The sequence below is a fragment of the Sus scrofa genome, chromosome 15 (genome assembly GCF_000003025.6).
Source record: "Sus scrofa isolate TJ Tabasco breed Duroc chromosome 15, Sscrofa11.1, whole genome shotgun sequence".
Taxonomy (NCBI): Eukaryota; Metazoa; Chordata; class Mammalia; order Artiodactyla; family Suidae; genus Sus; species Sus scrofa.
The window spans coordinates 13,060,448-13,076,915 of NC_010457.5; the positions used below are offsets into that span (position 1 = coordinate 13,060,448).

The 16,468-nt window shown below is 38.7% G+C and overlaps 1 protein-coding gene across 1 annotated transcript in view; it reads left to right on the plus strand.

The window, feature by feature from the left end:
* Nucleotides 1-12,761, plus strand: part of NXPH2 (neurexophilin 2) — a 120,147-nt gene extending 107,386 nt beyond the window's left edge. The window contains exon 2 of the mRNA XM_003133263.5: nt 10,286-12,761. Coding sequence (XP_003133311.2) covers nt 10,286-11,029 — 744 coding nt within the window. The 3' untranslated portion in view covers nt 11,030-12,761. The remainder of the gene's footprint in view (nt 1-10,285) is intronic.

Below are 16,468 nucleotides of genomic sequence, written 5' to 3' on the forward strand. Positions count from 1 at the left end.
GTGGGTTTGATCCCTGGCCTCCCTCAGTGGGTTAAGGATCCAGCATTGCCACAAGCTGTGGTGTAGGTCACAGGTGCAGCTTGGATCTGGTGTTACCATGGCTGTGGCATAGGCCAAAGCTGCAGCTACAATTTGATCCTTGGTCTGGAACTTTTGTATGCTGCAGATGCAGCTATAAAAAAGAAAAAAAAATTTAAAAGAAGCTATGGTACGTATATTCAATGGACTATTAATCAACCATTAAAAAGAATGAAATATAAACAATGAGATCCTACTGAATAGCACAAAGAACTATATTCAATGTCCTATGATAAACCATAATGGAAAAGAATATTTTAAAAAGAGTGTATATGTATATATGTATAACAATCACTTTGCCGTATAGCAGGAATTAACACAACATTCTAAGTCAATTATACTTCAATGAAAAAAAAAATAGAATTACCATATGATCCAACAATCTTACTCCTGGGCATCTATCCAGAGAAAACCATAATTCAGAAAGATACTTGCACTCCAGTATTCACTGCAACACTGTTTACAATAGCCAAGACGTGGAAGCAGACTAAATGTCCATTGACAGAAGAATGAATAAAGAAGATGTGGTACATATATCCAGTGGAACACTACCCAGCCAGAAAAACTGAAATAATGCCATTTGCAGCAACATGGGTGGACCTAGAGATTATCATACTAAGTGAAGTAAGTCAGAGAAAGACAAATATCATATATCATTTATATGTAGAATCTAAAATATGACACAAGTGAACTTATTTACGAAACAGAAACATACCCACAGACATAGAAATCATACCTGTGGTTACCAAAGAGGAAAAGTGGGGGGAGGGATAAATTGGGAGCTTGGGGTTAACAGGTACACACACTACTATGTATAAAATAGATAAACAACAAGGACCTACTGCATAGCACAGAGAACTATATTCAATACCTTGTATTAACCTATAATGGAAGAGAATCAGAAAAAGAATATGTGTGTGTGCATATGAATCACTTTTCTGTAACCTGAAACTCTCACAGTATTGGAAATCAACTGTAATTCAGTTTAAAAAAATAAAAGAAAAAATGAACACATAGTTTTGTGACCAAGGCTCTGGGCCTCCTCGTTCTCCCAGGACCTCAGAACTCACCTCCTACCAAGTATTCCTGCACGTAGACGCACCTTGCTCTAACTCACTTCCTACCTCACAGCCTCTTTCAACTCCTTAAAATGCAACTCCAGCCTTTCCATGTCACCATTTTACTTTTGAGAAGACCAGGCTGAGGGAGGGCAGGTGGCTTGCACAGGATGATAGGACCCTAAGTGACAGTGCCAGATTGCTGTTCCAGGGTTCCTGACTCCTTCACTCCTTCCAGCAAATCAGAGCATTACTGTTCCCATCTCTTGCTTTTTCCTGCTTTGGTTTTTCTATTCAAGTTCATTGCCCCTGTGTCTTTCATTCATTCCTTCACCGTTAGGATGATCTTTCTGCCTGGATAAATTTGGCCACTAGAGGATGTGCCAACCAATTTTTTTATGCAATGCACAGAGTTGACTGGGACACTCCACCCTTTCTCAGTCCAATACTTTGCAAGTGCTGTGTGGGAGCACAGGAGCACTCATAGGATTGCAAGCCAAGGTAAAAGTCACTGAAACCATAAACTTAACTACTCCTGCAAAAATCAAGTCATATTTTTGTGAGAACATTTCTTTCTTTTTTAATTTGCTTTTCAGGGCCACACTCGCGGCATATGGAGGTTCCCAGGCTAGGGGTCAAATCAGAGCCGTAGGGCTGCTGGCCACAGCCACAGCCACAGCCATGCAGGATCCAAGCTAAATCTGAGATCTACACCGCAGCTCACAGCAACGCCAGATCTTTAACCCATTGAGCAAGGCCAGAGATCAAACCTGCGACCTCAAGGATGCTAGTCAGATTTGTTAACCACTGAGCCATGACGGGAACTCTGAGCACATTTCTAAACTGTTTGAGGTTTCCCACTTTCTTAAACAAGGTGTGTAAAGGTCATCCAGTTTCTTCTTGCTTCAGTCAGGAAAGAACTGTGTTTCAAGGCAGCGATCTTGAGAGCTAAGCTTCACCTGCTTAGGAAATTAAAGCATCTCCTTCTCCCCTGGCACCAGGTTAAGTGAAGAATCGAGAGGCGCTAAATAAACGTATCTGTTAAAATTGTTGGCAATGGCTGGTGCTGATATTTCATCCACTGGTGTTTCTTTAAACAAGAAAAATACCACCTATAAGGATTGTGGTAAGATAGAGCTACCTGGACTGATAATGTGAAACCTAGAAGCTCACAGTTTTAAATGCCTTCACTTCCTTTCCATTATTCCTGGGTGTAGATGAACCTTCTCCCACATTCCCACAGTTCAGGACCCATCCCAACATGCAGCTGCAGGGAAGAAGCAGACTATCCCAATGATGGACATTTAGAAGATGGTTATCCCATAATTATGGCAAAGGTCTAACTGTCCCAGATCCCAAGGGAAACAAGTAGGGCTCATGGTTCCACATCACCCAGCCTACTGTGAAGGGAGAACACTGATTTGTGAGGCTTGTTTTCCTTCGCTCCATTTCCCTTAGTAAACAGATAAACCTGCGAAGAAAGTCCCATCTCAAGGTTGATATTAACTCACTGGATCTACAGTGTTAAGTCCAGGGGACTGACTCCAAAATTGAGAAGAGGGACGGGACATTTGACTCTAACACATGAAGGAGGATTGTTTGACTCTATGTAAGATATTTATAGACTAGGCTCCTCTCTATTGAACTAGCAAGTATCAAAATGCCCCCCCCTTTTTTATGGGGGGATGTGTCTTTTTGTCTTTTCTAAGGCCGCACCTGTGGCATATGGAGGTTCCCAGGGTAGGGGTCTAATCGAAGCTGTAGCCACCGGCCTACGCCACAGCCACAGCAATGCCAGACTGAGCCTCATCTGTGACCTACCCCACAGCTCACGGATCCTTAACCCACTGAGCAAGGCCAGGAATTGAACCTGAAACCTCATGGTTCATAGTTGGATTTGTTAACCACTGAGCCACGACAGGAACTCCAAAATGGGCTCCATTTTTTATAAATATTAAATAAAAATAAAATGACATTGATGATGTCAGACACGTATATAACACATAATAGTGACAGAATAATTTATATAGTGTGTGATTTCCTAAACAACTCAGGTTATTTTAAATAATTTGGTGATGGGGTAGAGGGTTATAAATTGAAATGCTTGGTCATTCCAGACTTTTAAAAGAATCAATCTGAAACCAAGTGCCACTGAATTAAATACAAATTAAACTAAGCTTATGATAACAAAAATGTACAAGCCTTGTGAGAATTCTGAAAGCAAAACTTAAAAAAAAAAAAAGCTTCTCTACCTAAGCCATAAGATTAACATCAATGGTGATTATGATTAAGTCATGTTGCTATAATGTACCCTTGAGATGGTGATGAAAATGGCATCTTACAAGTGTTCCTCCTCCCCAAAGCCCAGTCTAATCACAAGAAAAACATCAGACAAACTCAATTTGAAAGACATTCTACAAAATGCCTAACCAGTGCTCCTTGAAACATTCAAGGTCATCAGAAACAAGGAATAACCAAGAAACTGTCACAGTCAGGACAGGCCTAAAAATTCGTGATGACTAAATATAACGTGAGAGCCCAGTTGGGGTCCTAGGGCAGATAAAGAACATTAAGGAAAACTAAGGAAATCTGAGTAAAGTATGTACTTCAGTTAATAATAGTGTATAAATATTGGCTGATTGTTTGTGACTAGTGAAATATAATATAAGATGTATTGGAAACTGGGTATGGGTTATATTGTAACTCTTTGTACCACACAACTTTTCTGTAAACTAACAGTATTCTAAAATAAAATGTTTAACAGATATAGTTGAAAAAAGATCTTCTGATATAGTATTTGCAGAGGAAGATGCTTTTTAGTTTATAAATTATTTCCATATTCGTGACAGTTCTCACATCTGCTACTATAAAATTCATTGCAGCTTCTCTGCCTCTTGGGAAAAAATGCATTTAATTATCAGTGAAATTCAACTCCAGCTTGTTATGATGAATGATTTGAACCTGTCAGCTCTTTTCCCCCTAAAAACAAAAGAATTGAAATGAAATACAGTCTTCTTCCACTTCCTTCCTTCCACCTGCTTCATTTAATTGATGAAGGTTTGAGCTTTTATTAATCTTTTCAAGCTACTCTGTAAGATGCAGAAAAAGCTAATATGATATCATTGTATCTTGCTAATGTGTGTGCTTTGTGAAATTGATACACCCTGCCAAGACATAAATTACTTAAGCTTTGATAAATGTGTTGAAATCAGGGAATGTTCAAACAGATAAAGCAGAGCAATTTCTCTTTTTCTCCCTTTTTTAAACTCCGTTTTTGTGCACGTGGTTAAATGTTTTTGCATTATTATTGTAATATGATGGGATGAAAGACAGCAGTGGTACTGATATTAGCATAGAGAGCTGCAGCAATACAGCAGTGATGGGGGGTACAGCCTTGTGTTTGGCAGGTAACACCTAACAACCTTGGACAGAGTGGTTTGCCAACAGGTTGAGAGCCAGCCCTCATCCAGAATGCTGTTATCATTGAAATTGTCTATACAGGACCAAGGGTGCCTGCCAGACACTTGGTACTTTCAGATCCTTTGCTGACTCATTTGGAAGGTTGAGATCAAAGATTCCCAAACACATTTTGTTAGCAAATTTAGAGCTCATCTGTGCCTGTGACCTGGGTATGACTCAAATGCCAGGGAGACTGGAAATATGAGGAAGCCTTTGATTGATGGCTTGGGGTTGAGAAGGTTGGTTTCTACTCAGTCATTAATTGATCGTGTGGCCCTGAACAAGTTGCTTGATTAACCACTGCTCTGCTTCCTGGAGGCCTGAGCATCCATATAATCCTTTGAAGACAATTTTTGAATAGGAGGCGGGGGACTATCCATTGGACCACACCATGGCCAGCAATCACTGAAGGCCTTTTGCCAAAGATTGGCCTCAGTCATTTCCATCCATTCTTTGATTTAGTCCTTACAATCAACCGGCAGAGGAGGTAGAGATGAGAAAATTGGGGCTCATGTCAAACATGTAAGTGAAGAGGTGATGAGGTCATCGAGCACCAAATCCTAGGCTTTCTCCACCTAGGAGAAAGGATATGGAGGATCCTTCCCACAGAGAGGATATGGATGAGTGTAGGGCAGGGCTGTGGTTCATCCAAATCTCAGTCATCCCTGATTAGGTCTTTTGAGACTAAGCATGAGCCTTGGGGACTTAGGTCATGCAACTGTCCATTTAGACTTGTGTAGGAAAGGGTGCATTCTCAGCAGTGATGGATGCTTTTTAAGAAAATATTCCAGGGAGAAGGCTGAAAAAGTTACACCAAAGGAAGAAGAAGTTTGCAGAGAAGATACAACTGTCAGCTTTTTAAGACGACTAGAAATATATTTACCCTTTTAATTATATACTTCTACCAATACATCATTTCCAATAGCTTTTTGAAATTTGGGTTTAGATTTGGAAATCAGCACTTATAAAAACTGTCTATATATTTTAGACTAATAAACTGATGAAGTTATAAACAGCTTTCCTCAACTTGTTCAATGTTGTTGTCAAAGCAAGTTACAAATATGATGGTCCAAGACAAAGCCAAAAAATTAAAAGATGCATAGTCCATTTTTTTTACCTAAGGAACTATCAGTGGTTTTCTCTGGAACAGAGAACCATTGCATACTTAATAGCTCAATATTATTGTCTTTATATAGGCCAGCCTTAAAATCAGAGGCTTCTTTTGCATATTTGAACCTGAAGAGTCTTGTGTTAGAGTATATTTTTTAGGAATCAAATTTCATTTTAAATTCTTATATGGAGAATTTTTTCTGAAGAATCGAAAAGCCTTTTTTTAATATAATGATTTTTATTTTTTCCATTATAGCTGGTTTACAGTGTTCTGTTGATTTTCTACTATACAGCATGGTGACCCAGTTACACATACATGTATACATTCTTTTTTCTCACATTATCATGCTCCATCACAAGTGACTAGACATAGTTCCCAGTGCTATACAGCAGGATCTCATTGCTTCTAAAAGCAAATAACCACATCTTATTTACCTGTACACTAAGCTTGGATTTTTATACTTTCTTAGAGTAAGTCACATATGTTTGGGTCAAGTTGCTACAAAAGTTACTAGAAAGAAAATCTTCAAGTTTATTTTTAAGACAGTAAATTACTTTTTGAGGAATTATTATTGAGTAATCTCAGAAGCATCACATCAAAAGTCCTAGAGGCAAGAGAAGGATCTCCTAATGTCTAGCACATAATGGCACACATCATGTATCCTAAAATGCACCAATAGCAGTTAACTTAAGACTCAACATGGTTGCAAACTTATCTTTGAACAGTGGATTCAACATTTATAGGTTTTCTTGGCGTTGCGTCGTGGTGCAGTAGTTAACAAATCCGACTAGGAACTATGAGGTTGCGCGTTCGTTCCCTGGCCTTGCTCTGTGGGTTAAGGATCCGGCGTTGCCGTGAGCTGTGGTGTAGGTTGCACACGCGGCTCAGATCCTGAGTTGCTATGGCTCTGGCATAGGCTGGTGGCTATAGCTCCGATTCGACCCCTAGCCTGGGAACCTCCATGTGCCGCGGGAGCAGCTCAAGAAAAGGCAAAAAGACAAAAAAATATATTTTTTTTCTTTTTTTCTTTTCTCTTTTCTTTTTTTTTCTTTTTTTTTTTTTTTTTTTTTTTTTTTTTTTTTTCATGTCTGCACCTGCCTCATTTGGAAGTTCCCAGGCTAGAGGTTGAATTGGAGCTACACCTGCTGGCCCACACGACAGCAATGCTGGATCATTAACCCACTGAGAGAGGCCAGGGATTGAACCCACATCCTCACAGACACTATGTGGGATTCTTAACTGGATGGTGAGAACTCCTTTGGCTTTCAATAACAGCAAAGAAAAGAGAAAATCGGACAAAGCAATAAATCAGGAAAAACGAGCCAGGCAGAAATAAACTCAGGAAAATTTGTGATGTGAAGCAAACATTTTTGTTTAAAAAGCATATTGCTCCTACTAGCAGAGTGTTGTCATTCTTATGAGCAAAAAAAAAAATATTTTTGAATGGCAAATGGGTCAGTATTGTGCTAATAAATTATGAATCTGGAGTCTGGAGTAAGAATTGGGATTATTTTTGAAAAAACAAGCTAAAAGGAGAAAATGACGGAAAAGATTTACCCTGTGAGAAGGAGGCAGGAAGGTAAAAGTGAGAGAAGAAGCTAGGAATTTATACAAATAGAGATTAGGAAGTGGGGTGAAGTTCTTATATACCAGAAATTCTCAGAAACGGTAGGTGTGACTGTCAGAATGACTAAGCAAGGGGCCTCTCATGAAATATTGAAAACAGTGAAAAGTAGATGATATCAAGAACCATAATCACAGAGAAGAGAAATTAGGCTTTGAACAGGGTTTCTTATCCGCCCATGGTCCTTGACCCTCTCCCTGGAGGTTCTCTCCAGGACAAGTCACTTGCACCAGGTTACATCCATTTTCAGGAAACTCAAGTCATATCTGGGGCCAGTGCTGACCTCCGTGGGCTGACCTACCAATTGATCTAAATGCACTTTTGTGCACATAATAATTGAGTGTTCAAAGTCAGAAAGCTAGTTACAATATCAGAAATAACCAGAATATTTTGAGCCAGAAATCCTGATTAAATATCCCTCTTTTCCTGGTGAATATGCCAGCCTTTCAACACCAGGAGAGAGAGAAAGAGGTACCTACTCAGGATGTGTCAGACCCTAAGAAGAGAGAGTAGGGATTTAGGTTTTCAAAACTGTAAGAACGTGCAGCATATTGGTTTGCCCTTCTGCCAAACCTCAGTAACTTGAGTAAAGAGACAGGAATTTTTTTAAATACAAAACATGAGGGAAAGCCTTTAGGAAATTAATCAAAGAGATCAATATATATTGTATGTCCCCTCCCCAACAAAGCAAAAACAAAAAAAGAAAAACCCACACATACATTTAAGTCTTTGCAGTCCTACCCTTAAGTGTTTGGGGACAAGGTATAGGTGAAATCGCTTTTCACAAAACTCTTTTAGAACTTAAACTTTTATGAATATATAAAATATAACCTCTGTTATGAATATATAAAATTGAATATATAAAATTATAACCATGTTATTAAACTCTACCATATAGTCAGGTGCAGTATTTATAATCCAAGCTATGTCTTCTTTTTTTTCCAAAACTGGATTGAATGTAATAATTTTTGTAATAATTTGAGACTGTTTTTGCCAGGTGCTTTGCCCAGTTTGAAAGGGTTGTGGAAACAGTACATAAACACAGCCCCACTTCTTTCTCATCCTTTTCATCATGCTGACAGTTTTCCAGAGAATCATTACCAAAGTGGTTTGTGCCATTAGAGATAAGAGGCTATCTGCGTTTCCACTACAAACCTCTATTTTCCAGACTTTATAACTCATCCATAAATATTCATTCCAGGCAACTGTTTCATATATTATGATTCTGTCCCTCAAAATCCATTTTTGACTTAACTAAATGATTTTTAGAAATCATGAGGGCTCTCACACTACAAAAAAGAGTAAAAAGAAAAATCAAATGCAAATAAAGGGCTATGCTTCAGTGGGTATGATTTGAACCAAAATATTATGGGACTCATAAAACACAGGCATATAGCTCTTTCTTAGCAATCCTATCTTTCAGGGTATTATTTAGTTGTAGTAAAATTTATATACCAACAATTAGTCTATTAATTAATTTTAAATATACATTTGCAACCTATTTCTTTCTATAAAGGCAACTACATTTGAAATTATATTTTTAACATTTTGTAGAACTTTCTACTACTATAATAATACTAACTTTTTATAATAGAAATAGTACTTTTTGTTACAGAATTTACAGTGGAATTATATGAGAAGTTATGAAATTATATGACTTAAGCTTTTAAATATAATGCTCTTAATATCTACAAATATATTTGAGTCTTATCAATATCTTATATTCAGATCGTTTCTAGCTCCAAGGTAGAAACCTCAGTATTCTAGAGTTGTCTTCTACCTAAAAGAAAAGACCTTACTAGAGTTCCTGTTGTGGCTCAGCTGAAACGAATCTGACTAGTATCCATGAGGACATAAGTTCAATCCCTGGGCTCACTCAGTGGGTCAGGGATTCAGTGTTGCTGTGAGGTGAGCTGTGGTGGAGGTTGCAGTGGCTGTGGTGTAGGCCAGTAGCTACAGTTCCAATTCGACCCCTAGCCTGGGAACCTCCATAACCAAGTGTGGCCCTAAAAAAATTAAAAAAAGAAAAGAAGACCTTACAAATTGAATGTTTTTAACAAACAAGAGACCAAAATATACCATTTTCCCCACTCTGGCAGGATAGAAATGTAAAGGTTAGGGAACAGAGAGTAAAAACCACATCAACCCATTAAAATGAATACATTATCTCTCAGTATCCCTGGGGGGTTGGTTTCAGGATGCTCTGGGATTCCAAAATCCAAGTATGTTCAAGTTCCTTATACAAAATGGTTTCATGTTTGCATATAACCTACACACATCCTCTCATATACTTTAAATTATTGCTAGACTACTTGTAATACCTAATACAATGTAATGCCCTTTAAATAGTTGCCAGAGCCTGACAAATTCAAATTTTGCTTTTGAACTTCCTGAGTGTTTCTTTTTATATATATTTTCAATCCAGGGTTGGCTGAATCTGCCAGATTCAGAACCTGTGGTTACAAAGGGCCAGGTTCTCTCTTCCTAATCTCATCCTTTCCATTTTTGTACTCACAGGCTTAATGTTGTCTGAACTAAATGATTGCCTTGTTATACTGTGGAGCCCTGCTAAGTGTGTGAAATGCTCCTTAGCAAGAACTGAAATAAGGAGTTCCCGTTGTGGCACAGTGGAAACAAATCTGACTAGGAACTGTGAGGTTTTGAGTTCGATCCCTGGCCTCACTCAGTGGGTTAAGGATCTGGCGTTGCCGTGATCTGTGGTGTAGATTGCAGACACAGCTCAGATCTGGCGTTGCTGTGGCTCTGGCGTAGGCCAGTGGCTACAGCTCCGATTAGACCCCTAGCCTGGGAACCTCCATGTGCCACGGGTGTGGTCCCCCCCAAAAAAAAAAGAATTGAAATAATATTACAAGAATCTCCCTGGTGCTTTGACTTTAGTAGGTGTGCCCTCCAAGCCTAACCTAAAGTGTATTTCTGTTTCTTCTTTTCAAACAGCTCTTTTGTGACAGTAAAAAGGTGGTGCATGCCACGGAGGGGCTGGATTGGGAAGACAGAGATGCTCCCGGGACCCTGGTGGGAAACGTGGTGCCCTCAAGGATCATCAATCCTCTGCGCCTGTTTGTTAAACAGTCTCCAGTGCCCAAGCCTGGACACTTGGCCTATGCGGACAGCATGGAAAACTTTTGGGATTGGCTGGCCAACATCACGGAGGTTCAGGAGCCATTGGCAAGAACTAAACGGAGGCCAATAGTGAAAACAGGAAAATTTAAGAAAATGTTTGGATGGGGCGACTTCCACTCCAACATTAAAACTGTCAAACTCAACCTCCTCATCACGGGGAAAATTGTTGACCATGGAAATGGAACCTTCAGTGTTTATTTCCGACATAATTCCACAGGCCTGGGCAACGTTTCCGTGAGTCTGGTACCCCCCTCCAAAGTGGTGGAATTTGAAGTTTCCCCACAGTCTACCTTGGAGACCAAGGAATCCAAATCTTTCAATTGTCGCATTGAGTATGAAAAAACAGATAGGGCGAAGAAGACTGCGCTGTGCAACTTTGACCCGTCCAAGATCTGCTACCAGGAGCAGACTCAGAGCCATGTTTCCTGGTTATGCTCCAAGCCCTTCAAGGTCATTTGCATCTACATTGCCTTTTACAGTGTTGACTATAAACTTGTGCAAAAGGTCTGTCCTGACTACAATTACCATAGCGAGACTCCATACTTATCTTCCGGCTGAATCTTTCCATTGGAAGGCAGGACAAATACACCATTCAATTAAAATGACCAAGAACTAAGCCCAGCTCTTCATGGTAAAGGATCCCTTTTGTTTCTGGCAGTGAACTTTCATTCCATATAAGGTTTTCAAATTTTAAAAAAGAACAAGAAACATCTTTAAATATGCAAGGTGTTTGTTTTGATCATCAGTACCTTAATCTAAAGAGTCAAACTGTATGAAGCCATCATTCTCATATAGGATGGCTAAGTCCACCAGAATATCACTGATTTTCTTAAAGAAATGAAGATGGTAGCAACATGTAACAGGAAAGAATCAACTTATGCATGTGATAAACATTGCTCTTAAAAGGAGCCCGCCTTTGAAATATGTTTTGGAAGGTTACCTTAAAAATAGCAGATTCAGTAAAGTAACTGAAAAAATTGTATTTGACAGATGAGTCACATTTCTGACATGGAATTCTATTTTTTATTGCTGTATTTTCTCCCACATCTGTGCTGTTACTTATGTGAGAGATGAAGGGGTAAAAGTTGTTTCAAAACTCATGCTTGAAGTTAGAGTGCCCCAGTGCAACTAAACACTTTATTATCTGAGCTAGAGTTGAGTGGAATGTGATCTGAACACTTGGCCCTGGGTTGATCACCATCCTTAGGATTCTCATCTGAGTGGTAATATTCATGCCTTAAGAAAGCAAATCTGGGTATAGTGTAAGTCAGTTCTACAATAATGACAATCAGGATGGTAGTAGACTGTTTTGCCAAATACAATGTTGTGAGATTGGCTAAAATCTCTTATATTCACCCTGTAACCTCCTTCTATTAATTTGGTAGTATGATTTTTATATATATGTGCAGAACAACACTGAAATTGAGAGAAAGTGATTATTTCCTAGACTGGAATGGGAAAGAAACTGGAAGTGGAAGGAGGAAATTGCAAGATGGTGTTTTCATTATTTCTAGCCTCTTAGATTAAGTTCCCCTTGGATTTAATTATTTAAAGTAGGAATCAGATTCTATGTGGAAATAAGAGTATGTTTAAACATTGCTGATTGTTACTAAGTGTCAATAACCAAGCTATGTGACTCACCAGGCCTTTGAAATGACTTCCAAAGAAATGTTGCTTCACAGTGGCATCCTCCTCACCTTCTCGGAGGCGGCCCTCCTGTGTCAGTGGATGGTCTCGGAAGTAGCGCAGAGGGAGAGTCCGGCTGACCTGTGAAAAGGGTTCTAGAACTTGTGAGACCCACGGAATAGTTACTCTTCTTTACAATAGACGTCAACTTTTTCTCCCTTCTTATCTGTAAAATATCAGTTAAAGCAGAATATTAAATTGAGAACTAAAGGAAGACCATTCCTAACGAACAAAAATGCTCTTACCATGTTGTTCCAAAAGCCAGCAGCTCTGGTCTCTATTTTGCATCTCCAATCCTTTCCTTTTCCTGGTGATATCTGCACAGTGTTTGGTTTCTGTCTTTTGTAAAAATTGTACTAGGCTTAATGTGTGATAGTACAGGCTTGACATTTCTGCTCTGAGTCCATCAGGTGCTTTTGTAATTTTGTGGTTGGTGTGAACTACTTCAAGACATCTTTTTATTTTCACCTAGAAACAATATTAAAATACTATTTATTGTAAAATATGTGGGAACCATATATGTATATACACTTAGAATTTTCTGTGTACAGAGAAAGTATGTGTACACATTTCTATGTAAATAAAAAGAATTTGCTAAATCTGTCACATGACTTTAGGGCTTTTTTTTAAACTGTTCTTGTTTCTTTTCCTCACTAAATGATGTTTTGTGTATGTGTATTATCAACTGAGCATTAAGATTTTCCATACATACATATTAAGCAGAACAGCTAGGCTGTGGAGATTATAAAGTAGAGTGAAAGAATAGTTCGTCTAAGCCACTTGGCATGTAGCTTGGCATTTAGTAAGAACTCTGTAAATGGGAGCGGCCATTATGATTGTTAGTGTTATTACAATGTGTAATTCGATGTAAAACTCTGATATTCAAAAGTTGAGTGCTATAAACATTATATCCATGCAAAGAAAAAAAACTAATTTTGGTTTACAGGATTCTTAGATTTTAGCAGAGTTTGTGAAATTAAAAAAAAAAAAAAAGTCCTCAGGCATAATTTTTAATTGGCGTAGAACATATGCACATATATTTTTTAGTCATAATTCCATTTCAAAGCCTACATAATTGTCAGTAATGGTACTTGGCACAATATAAATCAGATCCCATTTAACATGCATATGCACACATTTCCACAAAACCATTTTTGCCTTTGAGTACAGCAGTTGAGGTAAAAGGACATCCGTGTAAGCTAATTTATACTTAATCACAAATTGTTCAAGATGTAAAGGAACAGACCCTTTTAAATATGAAAATTAAAGGAAACAATATCATGTTGTGACTCAATTATACATCAATTTTTTTTAAAAAAATCTAATTTAATAAAAAAAAACACTAGAAGAAAAGTAATCTTCAGGGAGATGTCGGGCATCTTCTCAGGATCTCGCTAGCCTGTCTGTTTACTAGAAAACAAACTAGTTTGAAGACCTTTTCATCCCTCGCCAGGAACAATCTTGATACTCATCACCACACTGAATCAGAAAAGAGACCATATCTCCTGACGAGGAACAATGTGATGGTACCAGCCACAGGTTCTGTAAAATCTGCAGAAGGGAAATAAGAGGAAAAAAACCTGTGGACACCAGGCAGCACAGTAATCAGTAAAAAGAAAACAATTTTCTTTCTTCCTACTGCTTGGTACTTGGAATTACAACACAGACTCATTATGTAGAATAACAGAGCAGTAATGAGTGTGGTTCTCTGAACTGGCTACTCACAAGAGAACCCAATTCATATCACGTTACATTCTTTAATCTTTATGCAGCAACCTGTTCCTCTTTACTCTATATGATCCAGATGCTACCTGCTACATTTTAGGCACAATTGCTACATCTTAAACATTCCACAACTGGCTAATTCCATCTCCATTTAAAACATGATTCTGCTGGATTCGAGCTGCCATTATGGCTTCTAGTTCTACTCACAGTACAGTGGGCAGATCAGCAGTACTAACTGTAAGCTTGCTGGAAGGAAATACAGAATGGCAGGTCCTACCTCAGACACTGAATTGGAGTTTTCATCTTAATAAGATCTGCATGTGATGGGTATTTAAATGAAAGACTGAGATGCGCTTCCCTAGAAATTTTTTTTGGGGGGGCCATACCCTCAGCATATAGAGATTCCCAATCTATAGACATTCTGATTTAGTAAATGTGCTGTAGGAATTAAGAAACTGCATCTTAAATAAGCTGGTTCAAATGGGCTTCTGACAATATTGAAAAAATTTCTGAAAGAACACATCCCTGAAAATTAATGGATTGATAACCAAATAAAGAAAAGCAATCCACCCAATATTAACAGAGAAAAGAGTAATCTTTCAGAGAGAGTGCAACCTACACTATCTTCCAGTTCAGCCCTCCCATTTGACAGACAAGTAAAACCAAGGCCCCATCAGAGCAAAGGATATGCCCAGTAATAAGTGGCAAAGCCAACTGAAGTACAAGTCTCCTGACTCCTGGTCTCCCATCCTGTGTTACAGAAGAAAGGTAAAATGAAGCAGTATTAAAAACAAAACAAAAATAATCACAGTGAATTTATAACAAGACATGATCCAGATGCCAAAAATCAACATGAAAATTGCTGGAAATGTCCCCTTTCCAGAATCTTCAGGATTATGATTTCTCTATGAATACAAATGTTTTAAAAACTGAAACTATAGAAAAATAAAGCCAGGAGTGGGCCATTATGTCCAAAGGTGAGAGTCTGGGACATATTAGAGACATGACTGGCTAAGGCTTAACAGCAGGAGAGCACTACATTAGACAGACTTTTCAACCGATTATAACACCTGAGAATATATTTTCATAGGAATATGTAAATTGTACGGAATGCTTTAATTGCCCTAAAGGACCAATTTTACCTCATAAAGAATCAAATTAATTCACTGCCTGTAAAATAGAGGACCAAGCCACGCATTTTCACTTGCAGTAAAATTATAGTTAACCGAAAGTTAATTAATCAGAACTTTCAATGAATGGAAATTTCACGTCTCTAATTGAGAGACAAATCATAGGAAAACAACTCACGTTAGAATCTGTTTTCTTCATAAACATCTTGTAGAGGATATTCAAGGGTCATCTCACTTTCGCCTCTTGTCCTACTCCATACTTCGAGGTCTGAAACCCTGAGGACTTTTTTTGTTCTGCTTCACTTTAGTTTTCCCTTTTTATCGTCCAACTCATATGATATGTAGTATGTACTTGACCAATTTCTGCCACTTGATTTTTAAAAGCCTCTGGTGCAATATGGTGATTATTCAATCACCTATCTACCCAAGTAAGATGAGTTATCTTGCACCATTTCCAACATGAAGACATTGCTCCAGCTGAATGCAATAACTTAAAAGATAGAAACATTTTTGGAAATGATCTAGAGTAGGTTTTGTTTATCAGATAAGAATTGGAGACCTGTTGAGGTTTGTTTAACAGTCTGGTTATTTTTACTGTTCTTCCTGCCCAGATAAAGCCGTTTTTCTCTTCTTTATTCCTCCAAGTCACTGATGTTCCATATTGGTGATAGAGACTGGCAGCTGTCTGCCAGCATGGACCCTCCTTCTCCCGTGGCAGTGAAAAGGTCAGAGGTACAGCTGGCCAACGACACTGTATGCCCCTGTCTCTCATGCCATGAAATGTGGCTTGATTGCAGCACTACACCAGTGGAATGTGAGAAGAAGGGATGTGTGCATCGTATTTAAAAGTACACTCATGGAGGTCCCGTCGTGGCACAGCGGAAACAACTAGGAACCATGAGGTTGCAGGTTCAATTCCCAGCCTCGCTCAGTGGGTTAAGGATCTGGCAATGCCGTGAGCTGTGGTGTAGGTCACAGACACGTTTGGATCTGGTGTTGCTGTGGCTCCAGCATAGGCCGCGGCAACAGCTCCAATTTGAACCCTAGCCTGGGAACCTCCATATGCTGTGGGTGTGGCCCTAAAATCACAAAAGACAAAAAAAAATAAAGTACACTCATGCTTCTCTGTGCTCTTTCATCTTTGCAAAGAGCATCTTGGATAAATGCTCTGAAGGGCCTGAGATGCTGCATAGCCAAGGAGGCAAAACTGTCCATCTGAGTGTTAATTCAACCATGGAAGAGAGCCACCCACCACTCAGTTAACCAAAGGCCCGTCTTGGACTGCTGCATAAGAAATAAACATGAGAGTCCAGCTGGTTAATTCTAAGTATAAAAGTCTTCACTAAAAAAAAAAGAAAAAAGAAACATGAATATTATTATTATTACTATTATATATTTTTTTCTTTTTTAGGGCCCCACCTGAAGCATATGGAAGTTCCCAGGCTAGGGGTCCAAT